General features: G+C 35.2%; 1 protein-coding gene across 1 annotated transcript; it reads right to left on the bottom strand.

The window, feature by feature from the left end:
* Window positions 1-827: 827 nt before the first annotated feature.
* LOC135696648 (NEDD8-activating enzyme E1 regulatory subunit) lies at window positions 828-16,748 on the bottom strand. The gene is made up of 22 exons (XM_065216116.2): window positions 16,607-16,748; window positions 15,138-15,241; window positions 14,674-14,734; window positions 13,746-13,776; window positions 13,448-13,519; window positions 12,500-12,579; window positions 11,402-11,511; window positions 10,825-10,934; window positions 9,558-9,620; window positions 8,794-8,857; window positions 8,199-8,290; window positions 7,857-7,916; window positions 7,455-7,509; window positions 6,673-6,745; window positions 5,073-5,148; window positions 4,768-4,807; window positions 4,472-4,561; window positions 3,733-3,828; window positions 3,141-3,184; window positions 2,222-2,292; window positions 1,853-1,902; window positions 828-1,352 (listed from the first exon to the last, which is right to left on the bottom strand). The coding sequence occupies exons 1-22, from the start codon at window positions 16,720-16,722 to the stop codon at window positions 1,243-1,245; spliced, it is 1,668 nt and encodes a 555-aa protein (XP_065072188.2). The 5' UTR covers window positions 16,723-16,748; the 3' UTR covers window positions 828-1,242.
* Between the last annotated feature and the right edge of the window lie 8 nt (window positions 16,749-16,756).

Here is a 16,756-nt window from a genome sequence, read left to right as displayed (position 1 = left end):
GAGGAGGGGAGAGGAGGGGAGAGGAGAAGAGAGGAGGGGAGAGGAGGGGAGAGGAGAGGAGAGGAGGGGTGAGGAGAGGAGGGGAGAGGAGAGGAGGTAGGGGAGAGGAGAGGAGGGGAGAGGAAAGGAGAGGAGAGAAGAGGAGAGAGGAGAGAGGAGAGGACCAGGGACCAAATCCTTCATGACGGGTAGCCACAGTCGTACAATCTTATTAGTACAAAACGTACTTATAAATCTTAAAGAAATATAAAGTCTTTTAAAGAAAGACTCACTATTGTCAGCCAGTTGCCACAAAATTTCTGAAAATAAGTCTGAAAGATAAGCCACAAAATCAGTTTAGTAAAATGAAATGAGTATGTGTCTAACCCCAGAACTTTTTCGTTTCAAAAAACTTGAACAACTGCTCATGCCATATTTCTCAGTCCTATAGGAAAATTTGGTATTTCTCTAACTAATCAAACAGAAACTAATTGAATAGAAACATATGTCCCGAGTAAGTGTATCGTAAAAGCTCCGCTTATCATACCTCCAAATCATACAGCAATTTTCAATAAAGAAATACACTAGTCATACAGGCGTCCAAAATTCCAAAGTGACTCAAAATACAGGCGATTCAAAAGTGATGACTTGTGGAAAAACCACAGAAGTGCAATTCCATTTGACGAGAACGAGTTGTTATGAAGAATACTAGAGAATATTGCAAAGCCCCTTCATCATTTTTATAACGGTCTTAGACACTTAAATAGTCATAAATCTAAGTACTAAAAGAGTTGTGATTTCTAATAAATACGGTTCACAGGAAATATGGACAAAACAGACGAGTCACAAGAATGTTAGATAAAAAATACAAAACAGTTCTGTGAAAGATGGAAATGAAAAATTTGAGTAGTTAACGATACTTTAGCAGCATCAGCATGATTGTTCCCCTGAAATGTTATTTAAAAGCTGAGGTGATTTCTCGTCTAGCAACAAAACAGAGATTTCTTTGAAGGCAGCCATCTTGTCTGCAGCATAGATAACAAGAGTTCAACATTACGAGGACTAGGAAAGCAGCCACTATATTACGGGATCCTCACTACCCTAAGTGTACTTTGATAATTTGTCCAAACACCATACATAAAACCTGTATCCATTACACGACGTTAGTTCAATTTTGATTACATGAATCTAGTGTTCTGCATTTTACTCAGTCCGTGCTTTACAGCCAAATCCGTATATACTGCAGTCTTGTATTGCAGCTTCTCATAGTTCGAAGGTTAATGACGTTTCATCGATTGCGTTGTAAATGAAGGCATTATTAACTGGTATAAATTGCTTTGTTACGACTTTGATTACTTCATGTGCAGCAATTCCTTAAACAAAAGTACAAAAACGTGATTTCTAACATCATATTACAGAACCAAACAATTTTTGCCGAGGCTCGATCTTCTACATTGTTGGATAATTCGAAGATCGGGTGTAGTTAATTTTGTTCTTTTTTTGAAACTGACGTTTCAATCAAAATTTGCCTTACTATTTTAGTTGCACGGGTGATTAACTGATCAAATCTACTCTTTATTATTAACATGAGAGAAAATTTTCGAAATCAAATTGTTGTGTGAGGCTGGGTCATGTTCTTACATTGGGCTGGCTTTTTTATTGTATTTTATTTTATTATCTGTTCTTAATGTATGACAACGAATTACAAGGCCCGTGGAGGATGACTGTCCTATAAGCGACAGGAATAGGCAATCGCTGTTGTGTTTGTTTGAAAATTTCAAATATTAGCAAACTCAGAAGCAGATATGGCAGCGTCAATGAAACTTTTTGTGCCAATTAAAACAAACACAAAAATCCACATAGAGTGTCTTACCTCCAATTATTGCAGATGTGGTATGAAGTTGTGCAGCACCACTTCTACACCTAAAATAGGTTCAATTAACGAAACTTTAAAAATATAACTAAATAAAATCTTAAAGCCACTTCAAAATTGAACAGTCTTTCATCGTGAATTTTCAGGCTATGAAGTGAAAAGTCAAAATTTCGATTGCACAATTGATGAAGTCAAAACTATGTAACCCTACCGTACTGTATCCAAAAGCTAGTAGTGAGGCTGATGATTTTAAAGGTTGCACAAAATAAAGCTTGATTCCAATAATTTCTAATGAAGATTCTTAATCACGGTCTTTTTCACAAAATGAAAGGAAATCAACATAAACATTTTCATTAACTAAATGCTTACATTTCTCTGATAAAGTCATCTTTCACGCCGACGGCAATGTGGTACTCACTTGCTAATTCACCAGATATAGCCTGTAATTCCAAATAACAAATGCCTTATAATTATCTCCACAGGGAGGGGAGGGACAAATTTGGAATGTGATATTAGAGAAAAGTGTGAAGATGTTTTTTTTAGATTTTCTCAAAAATTTCGCTCCGTAATTCCGAACATATCTCGCGAATATGCCCTTATAATCCAGTTAACAATGAAAATTGCAAATGAAATGAGCTTGCACTTCGCGAAAAAGCTACAAATCGAGCTTTCTGTCATGGCAACTTGGAGATCTTTTTATACGCCCCCCCCCCTCGCACAAGCTCTCATTAAAACAAGCCCTCATCCAATAGCTTGAGGGCTTACTCAAGGATTCACGAGCCAGAATTAGCAAATACATAATCTGTGAAATGCATCGTTGTACTGCAAAAATAAAATTCTAGAGTTTTTCATTTGTTTTGAGCTCAGGTTGCAATGTCTATATACAATTTGTTACTTTTAAAGAAAGTTGCTTGTTAATCCTGCCTAAAAAGCGTTGCTTGTTAATCCTGCTTAAGGCTTTCCCTAAAAAGCGTTGGTCTAAAAAGCAGGCCCCGGTTTCACTCGTAGTGAATATAAATACGTTTTTATAAAATACGTTTTTACGTGTTTTTTTTTTAATTTCTATCAAAGACATTTCGATGAGAATGACTTTTTATTGTGAATATAGGAACAGAGTTTCATTGTTTAACATTTTGTGTTGGTGGCGTGCCTCGTGATTCATTCAAGGAAAAAATGTGCCGTCAATAAAAATGTCGAATTTAAAAGAGCTGAAGCTGGCAAAATGATAACTTAAAATGCCAGCAAACTGCCCTGAATGTAAACTTGTACCAAAAGTGTGACAAATTACCTTAAGCTTTTCAAAATCGTCTTCCAAGCATTCATCCTGCGACCCTGAAATACCGGCAATGATTCAAATTGGACATCACAATAAATTGACTCTAGATAGCTAATGCAGCATTTTATTCGTTTAGAGAATTTTGAGTAACAGCGAATTTAAAATTTTGAAGTACAGAAATGTTCAAGAAAGTTTCAACCTTCATCAAATTGTCTTGACAAAGCAATAAATGCTGAGAAAAAATCACAGTATTTGCAAAATAAACAAAGAAATGACTTAAGGTCAAATTGTTTTAATCACGCCTATCTAGACCTTTTAAAGCATATCTAGTCCAGCCAGATTCTAGCAGTGAGCAGAAGATAATTCATTGCTAACAGTCTGGGTCATTCTTAGAACGAAATATAAAAATGGATGGTTATCATCATACATTGCTGTTTTAGCATTACCTATCAGTTTCTTATTTCAATATTAAATCATAAAATTGTAGCAAGGACATTAGGTTAAGTAAAACAGACAGTATTAGGTTTATCGACAGTATTTTCCTCAGGACATTTTACGGTACAGGGATCAAGTGATGTGTTGTCTAGAAAGACCTAGAACCTACCTGGTAATCGCTTGTTTCCTTCTTCGAAAATATGCACACTTCTTAAAAGTAAATAGAGAAGTGCAAGGGAATCCTCATTGTCGCCTATGACGTCACCTAGATAAGGAAATCGTTTCAATAAACTGTATGATGAGAATATTGGATGGTGCAAACGAAAAGGAAACAGTTAAACTCACAATAGAGGCTGTAGGCCTTCGAGTTAAGCATCTTGGGCAATTACAAGAATCGCCTTTGTGTAAACAGGCTTTGGTTAATCAAAGTGTAGCGAATTGAATAATGATGGAAAAACGAGCAAGTAGATGCTGGTATGGTCAAACAGTAACAGGACGATAAGGGCTAAGATTTATGTTTTTACAAAGTAAACTTAAAAAACTACTACAGACATAACTAAAGAAATGAATAAGATAATATTTAGGGCCCTGGTTTTCCCGTGCATCCATAAAATTTTTTTTTCATGTATAATTGTATAAGGGACTAAAATTTTGCTACTTGACCAAGGTCGTAAAGAGCAGTATCTCTAACGCGCAAGTTTTCAAATTATGATATGGCAAAGAGGGGAAGGCAACCAAACGATTAGAAATATAGATGAATATTGACATGATCCTAAAAACAACAAAATGTGAAAATTCTGAAAATGCTAGATTAGATGAAAAACAAACCCATTTTATGGAAAGATTGAATCTGCACATTTACGGATTAGGCTCGAAGAAGCCAAACAATAAAGAATTTCATCTCTTACCTATTTTATGGGAATTTCCTTCCATCGAGTGGCGTAGCTCGTTTGAGAGAGGGTGCCCAGACATGGCGTGTAGAAAATATGCATTCTTACCTAAAAGCATTCGAAATTTTCCATCTTTAACACGAATAAAATATATGGTTAGAGCGCCACAATAAAGTTAAGGTACACTCTGAACAAGGAAGTGACCCTTTCAGTTGTTTGCGATGAGAAAACTAATAATTTGTTTTACATGTTTCCAAATCAAATTTTTATCCAAATATATTTGATAAAGGTTGCAAAATGAGATGAAAACTCACAGAATAACTTCGTGTCTTCAATCTTTATGAAGTCACTTTCCTGCGAAAAAACATTTCGAAAAGACATAATTTTCGAGGGAAAATCAAAAGAATATTTTATTCTACCACCGCCGAATTTCATTCCTATTTACAATGTACAAAGTAGCCCTCTACCAGGTCCTTGTGATATTAATGAGTATTATCGAAGTCACTGGAATAAGTTTTCCAAGGAAAGAGCTTTGATTTCTTAATACATATACTTGCGACTTCTACAAAGCACAAACGATCTAATAGACAACAATCAGCAATGTTAATAACACACTTACCAGCTGCATATCCAACAGGCATTGCTCAACTATATCATGTACACATTCTATGTCTTTAGTTGCTTGTTCTTTGTAACTGAAAGAAAACGCAATTCAAATAAGTCGGCGTTCATGTTCAAGGTATGTTGATGTGATTTCTAATAATCAGTATCGAAGACATGTTATCACCATAAAGTTTATACTAGACCTATAAAAGGGTCTTTAAATTATAACGGAGCGCTAATAAAATAAGTGTATGTAGCAGAGTAGAATCGAGATTTTTTGTGGCAGATTGTTAGGTGTTTAGCGTAAAAGCTACGTATTTTCTTCTAGGGTTAGCTAATGTCTTACTGATCAGCAATAAAGTCCTTGAAGCCTTATAGGCAAAAATACACACGCTTTGCTATACAGAACAAGACGGTGCTGCTGTAACTGCTACGATTTAAAACCGTTCTAAAGACGGTGCTGCTGTAACTGCTACGACTTAAAACCGTTCTAAAGACGGTGCTGCTGTAACTGCTACGACTTAAAACCGTTCTAAAGACGGTGCTGCTGTAACTGCTACGACTTAAAACCGTTCTAAAGACGGTGCTGCTGTAACTGCTACGACTTAAAACCGTTCTGTTCTAACGAATTAAAACGTATTACTAAAGCGTGTACTTTTATTCTATATTTTTTGCATTTAGAGTCTAGAAAACTGTTCATTCCTCCTATTCACAACACTCTAAAACTAAAAACCTTTTTCAGAAAATGAAAGAAAAAACCCTAGGACTTGGATGTGGCATTTAAAATTGTCTTCTTTACTGGCCTTCAGCAAGATCCTCAACCGTGACACTGCTAGTATTGACTTTGTTAGCAAATGTCTGAAAACTGACCTACATATCATTTTCAGAAGAATTAAAATTCTGCTGACCCGAATTAACCAGTAACTGTCTGAATAAATTTCATGAGTGATCGGACAGAAATCATTAGAGTGCAAAAAGATAGCACTAGAGTGAATCTGCAGGCTTGAAAGAAAAAAGTGAAACATTGCACGACCTAGTGCAATCCAACGGCTCTGCCTATTACACCGCCAAATTAACCAAGCCAAAATTTGTTCCGGTATAGAACGAACGGGTCCTAGATATAAATGAAGGGCAAATAGCTTAGAAAGCGACAGTTTTTGAAAATTTAATGGAAATAAAAAGAGAGAAACTAGCATTGCGCGAACCGTAAATTGACCAAAAATGAGCCTCAAAATGGTAAAAGAAGCACATACCAAACAAAGGTATGTTGCATGAGAATATGGGAAAGCTGAAGGGATCTGGCAGTAGATTGCGTAGGGAGGAACAGCAATGCAATGAGTGGTATTTACTTGAGAACAGGTAAGGTTGGAGTTCTAAAGATTCAGGAGAAATGAAACATTCAAACTCTTATATCGAGCAAAATAATTTTTCTGGAGCACTGGTCACAAAATGTCACAAAATGATGAAGTACGTACCCAGAAAAATGAGGTATTCGGAAACAATCTACTTAGCAGAGTCAACTTTTGTATGGGGAAGAGCAGATAGGTTAACAAGCCTGGCACTCAGAAGAGTTTAATGATCACGGCTTATCTCAAAATCAGATTTCTGATACTTACACATTCTGCAACTGGATGTATCTGGCCGAGTCAGAAAACATGTCAGGAATGGAACCTCTTAATGGCAGTGCACCTAAAAAGGTAGAATAAACAGCTTGTCATCTTACATTTAAATGCAGCTTAAGTCAAAAACTGGAGCAACTGGTTACTAGATTTGTCCCTATTTCCAAAAGCAGATTTCCCTTCATGATCTTCCAGTTTAGGCCAGGTTTTGATAACTTGAAGATAATTTGCTGTTCTTTAAGTGCTTGCTTTCTATAATGTTGACTGTTGACAAAAACAAAACTCTCCCAAGCTTAATTTACTCCAATGTTTTTCTTTTCACTTTTCTCAATCGAATTACTTTCCTTCTATTTAATTTTACACCAACACAACTACGAATTTCCTACCACAACATAAAAAACAAAATTCGTAAAATCAGCAAAAAGATAATGAGTAACAACAGTTGAGCTAACAATTTTGCTATATGGAAAGTTAAACAATTGATTTCTCATAGCAAATGTCTCGTTTAAAACTACAGAAAAAAGGTAGCACTGCATTTTGAAGACCTCACAAGATACGCGTATAAATCTTTCAAATAATACATTCATCACAGCAGATGTGGGAACTTTAGTAAGCCACAGGAAGTCTGCTGATAAGGTAACGTGTAACAATTTTTTAAAAGGTGAGATGACCCAAACTTGGCTAAGTCATAAGTCAAATATTGGTACAAATTTAGCCCAGCTATAAAAAGGCTATAAAAATACTCCCAAACCATTAAACATAAAAAGATGTAATCATACCTGAATTGCTGTGAAATTCCTTCACTGCTCTAGCGAGAATCCAAAATTTCAAATGCTAAAAAAAGGAAGGAAAGTTAATAAATATACAGTTCTGCTAACAAACTCTTTATGATTCCGGTGTAAGGTGTACTTTCATATTCTTTTACGGCCTAGTTGTCTAACGCCCTCTCTAATTTCTCTCCAAGAGCACGTTATGGAAACCCCATAGAATATGAAAAATGAACACACGTTCAATTTATAACGAGTCACATTGTAACGAACTTGATAGAAGCTCAACAAAGGCGATTCAATTATTTAGCCAAATGGAATTTTAAGAAAGGTTTTAGTAGCTAGGAAAGTGGAAGATATTGGTGAATACAAACTTAGAGTATAAATAAGAATGACATGTACAAAAATACTCACTGGCTCTGAAGGGTGTTGACAGCGATGAGAATTGAATATTTCATTAACATGGCTTGGTATCTTGAAGTTGAAGAAAACGGGAGAATAATATAGAGATGATAAATCATACAATCATAAAGAGACAATGGAGTGAATTGCAGTTGATTCTGGCTATAGTAAAAAAATGTTTCTAGAACAAACTATGACTAATCTATTCACCAAAGTGTTGCAATACACAGGATTTCAAAACTAAATCCTTATTATACTAAAATGAATCAATTATGCTAGGTCTTGTAACTCCGCTTTACAATGCAATGAAATCAAATTCTTGCAAAAAGTAGCACCATACTTGTTTTCCCATACCTTTGTGTTAACTAGAACGTTGTTTACATTTTTGACAGCCTCGTCAAAATTTTCTTCGAGTTCTTCAACACCTTGGTCATTTTTCAAGACTCCTAAAATCAAAGCGTTAAAAACATGCTAAAATGAATTATTCAAAGCGAATCTAACCTAACAAAGTATTCCAACGTGTTTTCAAAGGTAGATTCCTAGACCAGTGAATGAAAACAAGTAGTGACATGTGACGGCTGTAGCAAGGTCTTATATCGACATACGGCTAATATAACAAATGAACTTTCTGAAAAGGCATTAGCCTACTAGCCTGCCACTTTGTTCAACGATTGAATTCGATATTATGTTCAAAATAGTAGAGGCTGCGCGTAGGCCATACCCTACAGACTGGTCAATATATGGTTGTGATTCAAGACCATTATATTTAGAGTCGAAATCAAAACTGAAGATTGCTTGACGATAACTTTCTACAAATTGAAACGTTTGTCTTAAAAATATTATGAAGGAAAGGGTCTTCTGCATAGTATTACAGACTCAGGAAAACATTGCTTAAGTCATTTGCATACAAAAGGATTTCAGTCTCTACTAACAATAATATATTGACTACCTTGCGATATCATTTCACGAAAGGCTGTCTTCTCCTTGAAATTCTTAGGCCAAGAGCCACCATGCTGGAAAAGAGAGTTTTGAAAATTATAATAGACATAAACTATGACGGGTTTCTATTTGGTTTCCCAAATCAAGCTGTATTTACTTGCTTATTAAACAGCATATTTATCTTATCAGACAGAAAAGTTGTCTGACGATCGCATTAAGCGTAAAACTCGGAGTAGCAACTTAAAACCGTCATGTTATGTACACCAAATAGCGTATTTCTCTCATCGTGAATTTTTAGTTTGAACTGAGAATTATTCTATGATACAAGACCCCGTTATCCAGCATTTTGCAGCACTATCCTAGAAGGGTAGCAACGTGGTTCTTGCAAACAAATTCTTTTTGAAAAAAGGTCAAATTGAAGTGTAGCGTAAATTACATGTTTGGTACATATGGGAGGTTTTCCAGAAAGGGTTAAAAAATCCCAAGGAGAACTTCGCAGTAATATCTACTACAAGACAGGGGCAGCGGCACAATAATTCAAAATAGGCAGATCTCAAAATTGCTGGATGCATAAATATAAAATCACTTATTACATAAAATATGAAAATAACGAATATTATTCCATGTCGAAGTTATATAATGTGCTGGACTCTGGTTTTTACGTCTCGGGAAATAATCATAACTTTGATTTTGCGGTGTTCTTTCCTCCTGAGTTATTCCCAGCCAAATATTAGTTGAGTGAATAGGTAAAAGGCTCGTAAAAGGTCAGTTTACCTCATTCTTCCATTTCTCCAAATATTTGTAAATAATAACGAGGTACGGTGTATGACTATGATCCTGTAAAAAAAGACAAAGTTTTATCTGAGAAAGTTTTGTTAACAGATCAATAACAATAAAAATTCATCTTATGGAAATCGTGTAAACTTTTATTGTTCGCAACAACTATTGTTTCTGCCCCTTTTCTGGGCGGCACATATAGGCTGCACTGTGATTTCGCTGTTTTGTCAACCACAACCTCCACTGTAGACATTAATTAGCATCTAGGAAAGTTGCACTTTATCAAATCACAAAAACGCCGTACATCTTAAGATTACATCTACAATCCCTTTCAAAAGTCCTTGGAACAACCTTTGGCCTAAGTCTTCGTTTGAAAAATAACTGCTCCTGGTAGAAAGACTCGACATTGCACCACCTTCTTCCGAAACAGAGTTGATTGCAGAGTAAGATATCGTGACTATCTGCAAGGAATCCCTCATCATAGCTACCTATCATTGCATAAAAAGCATTGCTCGAAAGGGAAGAGAAGAATGCAGTATGATATATTAAATTGACAGGCATTGTAGCTTGCCAACTCCTTGTTAGTGTTATTCAAATACTCAAAGCTTAGCAAAATTCAGTGGTACATGCATCTGATGAATAGCTTTACGATCAGGGGCGGACACTTGGTCAAATATTGGGGGGGGCAAGCCTATTGTTTTAATAAGATGACGTCACATTTCCCATTGTTTTGAAACAAAAGAGCATTGTCCTCTAAAGTCGCCCCCCTTGCCCCCCAGGTGTCCGTCAATGTGTACGATTAGAATTACTTCCCACTGGAAGGAGGCACCTATTTTCTATTGGTTACTTCTGAAAGAATCGGACAGAAGCAGGGACGCAGGAACAACGGAAGGGCATTGGCTGCAGAAAAAAGGCATTTTAAAAAAAACTTCCAGTTTCTACTGATTCTTTTGCAACTGTCATTGTATTTCGATCTTCTGTAGGCATCTTGTAAATGGGCTACCTTCTTTCATAAGAAATGTTTTACAAGTTTGGAGAAATTTTGTCATGAATAAGGCACTACAGTCAAGATTTCATATAAATCTCTTTATTAATTACAGAAGGCCGAACCAAAGGGCACAATTTTGAAAAGAGCGTCTTGGTCCCCCTTGCCCCTCCTATCAAAGGGTTGCCCCTTGTGCCTCTGCGCCCCCTCTTCGGCATTCCTGGACAGAAGTGTGATCATTGTTAAGTGGTGCCTATTAATAAATGCTTCACTGCATACCTGTTTGTCCATCGATGCCAGATCCATGGTATTCATGTATTCAACTAGACCAGGAAATGGCATATCAAGTCTCAAATCCTCGTGAGAATTATCAGGATGAGCTTCTACCACTGAGAAAAGAAACAAAAATATTCAAGATACCCAGATTGGATAACTGTGGATCAAATTATAAAAAGTGCTGGAACGCAAACTGGTAAGGATGATCTGTTTTTCAGTGAAGGAAAGAATGAGATTTAATAGCTATTATTAAGAATATGGTTGAAAAATCAGGTTGAAATGGTTCTTATTTATTGGGTACAAAATATATTATTTCAGGCTGTACCTTCTTGATAAATGAAGGTTCATATGTGCGAGTTTTTACTGTAAGAAAGATCTGGCGGCTAACGAAAGTTTGGTAATGTCAGTGACACGAACCGCAGACCCTTTGTTCTGTAATCTGAGTCATCCTCGCATACCAGTGACATAATTTATGTAGAACATACACCTCCGGTCTCTGGCCTAAGCTCCAGCTCATCAATACAGGGGAAATTGAAGGGGGAAACCAATACAACTTGAGATTCAAAAGCAATAAATTCACCTGTATGCTCCTTCACAACCAATCGAATATATCCAATGTAGCCCCGCACTTCGCAGATCAGCAATGGTATGTTTGCTCGCCATAACAAATCAGATAGCTTGAGAAGATCACTAAAACACAAAAGCGAATTGCCTTTATGATTGATAGCAAATTGATAGCACAGAAAGGCACAGGAAATTTGAAACAACACGCTCTTTATTATCTTAACAAAAGCAGCAGTGAAACATTAACTCCAAACATAAATTGTAAAAGCTTTCGCTTCTCATTAATCATATTCCATTGAATTTTCCCCAGTCTCTCACTCTTTCCTCAGTCTTTTAATACTTTTTTCTCCTGCTTTCATTACTTCCAACATAATCTTATTTCTTAAATTCCTTTTTTCAATCCCTTCCTTCCGTTCAAAGCCCCTTCGTTGTGATGCCCTTGACTAATTCCCCCTCTTTTCACCCAATCATTCCCCCCCCCCAGTTTATCAACTTTGTTTACTTTCATCGATTTTACTTTCCCTCGACCTCGTCTTTACCACAATAAGGCCATCAATTTCCTTTTCTGAAAAAATCCAAGCAAGCAAACTACATTTTTCGCAATGCTGGTAAGACAAATTTTTAAAATCCTGGCTGATACACGATAATTTATCTAATCTTTATCTAATTTGATGGCGAAATATATCTAAAGAGCCCCTAGCAATCGATTCACAGGTTCTACATAACGACTTAATGTCAACATCCACAACAGATGAAATTTAAAACTAAAGGGTATTTTGAATGCTCTTTGTAGAATAGTATAAAGTGACATTTCATATTATTATATTTCTTTAATTCTTTTTTAATCTTTGGTATCATAAACAAAGACACATAACATAAAAATAACATAACTTTTTAACATAACATGTCATCAAACGGCTAACATATTTACAATGTCTTCTAAAAGGGCTATTAATTAGATAGATTGCCAATATTCCTTGGAACTTTTTGAACTCACTTGATTTTACTGACTTCACTTTCAACCTCATAAAAATATGTCTGAAAATTTCAGTTAAACACATCAACAAGAATCATAAATCTGGTTATAAAAAAAACAAAAGTTTGGAAGACTGACTTCTCATTTAGCCCTGAAGCAATAACAATTGTGAACTCTTTGTAAAACTCAGGATCGTTTTCCACCAGCTCTCCAGGATCCTGTAAAATGCCCATTAATATTCAAGTTAGATACATCATTTAAAAGCTATTTAATATCTTAGTTTGATAGAAACAAACTTCTAGTTATTAATACCAATGGCCAATACACAGAGGCAAGATGTTTAGAAAGTAGTTTAATCTTTAACACAATTTCATCCTCATCTAAATCTTGATGGGTAAAAAGGTATTTTCATTGACTAGAAGTGACGAGCAAAAAGACTCATCTCATTCTACAGTTCATCCTTTGTTTATTTAAGGTACACACTTAAATAACATCCTCTCCTAGGAAGAATATAATTAAAATATAAGCCCCATGCACAATCATTCAGTGCAATACCAAATTCCAGCAGTGACTTTTGCAGGCAAGGAATATTGTCTAAAGCAGGTGACTTAACTAGCCAAATTGTTCAAATTACCAGCTGTAAACAATTTAAAAAATAATTGCCTTAAAATTTGCAAACAGCTGTTGAGCGATTTCTAATGCAACAAAGATTTAAAATAATTAAAAAAAATGTGACAGACAGAGGCTTTGAATAATTCATGAGTCTTTTCGCTCTAAATTTTGAAAAAAAATCAAATATTTGAGCAGTGGTTAAATAGTTTTGCATTTGAAATGGCTTTGCAAAAAGCAAACATCTTACAACATACAAAAAGCTTTTTCGTCTGACACTCTTATGAGTACAAAACATCAGAATAACGGTCCAAAAGCACAAGATGGAAAATTTCCCCTTATTCGGATTTTGTTATACTCTGAGGAGTGTCAGAAAAAAAGCTTTTAGTATGTTGTAAAATATTTGCTTTTTCAAAGCCATTTTCAGATTTTGTTCTGGCAAAAATAGTTATGAATTTACTTGATAATTAGACAAACCTGGGTCAGGAAACTCCCATGGACATCTTCATTCAGCTCTTGGAGTAGTTTGCAAGCACACTCAGCTCTTGGCTAGGGCAGAGAAAATATTACTACACCACATGATTTAGATTTAAATTTCAGAACAGGGAATAATGTCAGAGGGCACAGGGCACAGGGTACAGGGGACTAAACTCTCAGCTAAAATCTAGCGAGGAAAGGCAGGTCTAGCATATTTCTGCCTTTTCTTACCAGAATACTACATCTGCTTCCAGAAAGGGATTTTCATCAGAAAGAAAAAATTGCTGATCTTTCTTACCTTTCCAAGGCTCTCAATATCCAAGAAAAAACTGAAAAAGAAAAAATTTTGTGAGCAAAAATCAAAATAAAAAAAGTAAGAAAGAGATTAAAAAGGGGGAATTTGGGTCAGGTTGAGTGTTACCAAAAGCTGGTAACAACTCTACCTGGTAACACTCAGTGCTGATACTACCCTTGGGGTTGAGTGATCTGTGACAAAACTGGCATTGTCTAGTAAAGAGGGTGGCTGACAGCCCCTCAGAACGAGCAGCAAGACTTTTCAAAGGTATGATATCATATGCAACAAGCCAGCAGCCAGTTAGAGATTTGACATTCTTTTTGGATACAGATGATCCATTCTTGAAGCAGAATGGTGCATACAGACACAAATTTAAATCATTCAAGAAACAGTGCAACGTAAACATTCACAGAACATTTTTTCACACAAAAAGTTGTGAATTGACAGAAACAATTTAATGAGCTAAGTTGTCAACTCTTAGGAAGTGTAACAATTTGAGTGAGCAAAAGGATTGATTAAATCCAAGTACAGACAATCCAAGTACGCTTGATACAGTCAAGTGATAGATCATACAGGGTTTTATAGGTTGCTAAAACCTTACATTTTCTTAACTCCTTATATAATTAAAATTTTTATGATGTTATATAATAAGGCTTCCAAAACACTTAACAAAATCATACAAGTATCAACGAATGTAGGGAAGTGGTGATGTAGCCTCATAAAGTTTGAAAATTATCAAAGTTCATAGCCAATTGACAAAAATCAATGACACTTTAGCAAAGTTTTGAGAACAAAATAAGCCAGCAGTCCAAATTTTGGGTCCCTTTCTTGCCTTACAAAGCAAAATGAAATGTTTATGTATACATGTGATATAATCTAAAAATTTTAGTAACACTCTTTGAGCAGTAAATAAGTAAAAATGTCGTCATACTTATTTCCCAAGTCCTCTTCCTTTACATTTTGCTTATCAACAATTACAAATTTACCAATACCTGAAAGATAATTAAATAATTAATAATTCAATAAAAATAAAAAAGTACCTAGAAATGTTTAATGAGCAAATGGACTTGTTTCATGCACCAGTTGAGAAAATGAACAGTATAAAACATCGAATTTTAGCAAATAACAAAACACCACAATACGCAGAGAATACACAACAATAAATTCACGTAAATTAGTAAAGGCTAATTTTTCACCCCGGCATTCAGGGCTTCATCAAAGCAAACGTTAACAGGCTAAAAATTTACACATTTATTTACATATAAAACATTGAACCTCATGGAAAATATTCTATCAGAAACTTATCAATTAAGATTTGGATGATAGTCTTAAAATCCAAAAACTCCTTTTCAGCTTTGGATAAACCACAAAAAACTAATTCAAATTAGCCATTACCTGGAAGAATCAGACACTTTAATGCTTCAACTCCTGTGGAGGATGCATTTATCAAGCAGACTTTGGCATTCTCAAGCTCCTTTTGACCGTGATCTCCCCATAGCCTAAAGTTTGATTTAAACAGATGAAGGTTTACTGGAAAACAGGATTTAAATTACACATACTTAGGTATATAGGTTACTTTTTATATCAATAAACAGGGCAGAAATATCTAGAAAATGTTTGATACAAGCTGCACGACTCTATAAAAGAGCCCCTGGGGTCTAATAGGACATTAGTTGCAAATTCATATAATTGGCTAGGACCAGTCATCACAGCTTTAGGGCAAAATTTTAGATTGCAAACGAAATTTACTAAAGCACTGTTACATACAATTTCATATTATATTTCTATGACATATGAATAGTAAAAGGAGGTTTGCACATGGAGAATGTGGCTGAAATGATTGACTAAGCATGAACGAGATCTGCAACTGAAAACTGCCATGAAGTGAAACAGCATCTTTTTTCCATCAAATACCAGTCTTTAATATCTCTAACAAATAACTTTCTTCCTTTTCCTTTAAAATTTGATGAATAATAAGGTTCTTTGCTCAGGGGGTACTCTCTCCTCGATTAGTCTATCTACTGAGAGAGCTCCTCCTCAAATAAATTCCTCTCCCTACCAAAGTCCATTTCAGTAGTATGTATAATTTGTGTTGTATTTAATTAATATTGTATTTGTTGTTTTTAGTTGTATTGTTGTCAGGCTTTTGTATGTAGTGGAATTTTAATTATGAAAACTTGAACTTGAACTGTCATACTCTACAAACTGGTCCCTAAGTAGCTGAAACAATTAAAGGGACTCTCAAGACTGGGTGCAGTTCTATGCTTCTAGATATCACTTCAGCAACTGAAGTTCTGGACAGTTCAACAAAGACTTGCTAAGGGGCATTGCCAAATTCACCCTTCAATTAAGGGTCATTTCAGCACATGCCAGGTGAAACTAATCTCAAAACACTGTTGCACAAACACTGGCCAGGTGAAAACAATGGCACATGTTGTGGCACAATAACAAAGCTGTCAAAATCTGGCATGTGTGCAACAACCAGAATTTTAATTATAATTTGAATAAAAAGTACCTGTCCCTTTCTTTAACAATTATTTAAATTTGTAAAATACATATAATTATTGTGTAAAGGTTGTAAAATATATATTATTATTGCATATATGTGATCTAAAAATAATGAGCCATTTAGGCATTTTGTGGTTGTTATGGCTTTATATGATCTTTTGTTGGCTCAAAGAAAGATCTGATTATGTACTGTTTACTTCGATGGAAAGATTGGATTATCGTGTTATATTTGCTCTCCTATTGATGGATGATACGCTTGACCTATATTGAAAGTTTTTGCTCGTTGCAAATGCACCCTTTAATCCTTGCATTAAACCTTTAATGAACTGATTCATCTTATAACTTAGTATAAATACCTCAATTGTCTATCATATTTCTTTTCCTTATCAATATTGTCTTTGTTTTCTCCGGTTCGTGACATCTTTGATATTGATTCTTGTAAGTTACCTTCCTCTGTTTCTTTCCTTTTCATTTTCTAATCAGTCATTCTGAGCTATATTAAAATT

Source organism: Rhopilema esculentum, chromosome 18 (genome assembly GCF_057945365.1).
Source record: "Rhopilema esculentum isolate cy_ngs chromosome 18, ASM5794536v1, whole genome shotgun sequence".
NCBI lineage: Eukaryota > Metazoa > Cnidaria > Scyphozoa > Rhizostomeae > Rhizostomatidae > Rhopilema > Rhopilema esculentum.
The sequence above is the reverse complement of the archived record's forward strand: the minus strand, read 5'-3'. Positions and strand labels throughout refer to the sequence as shown.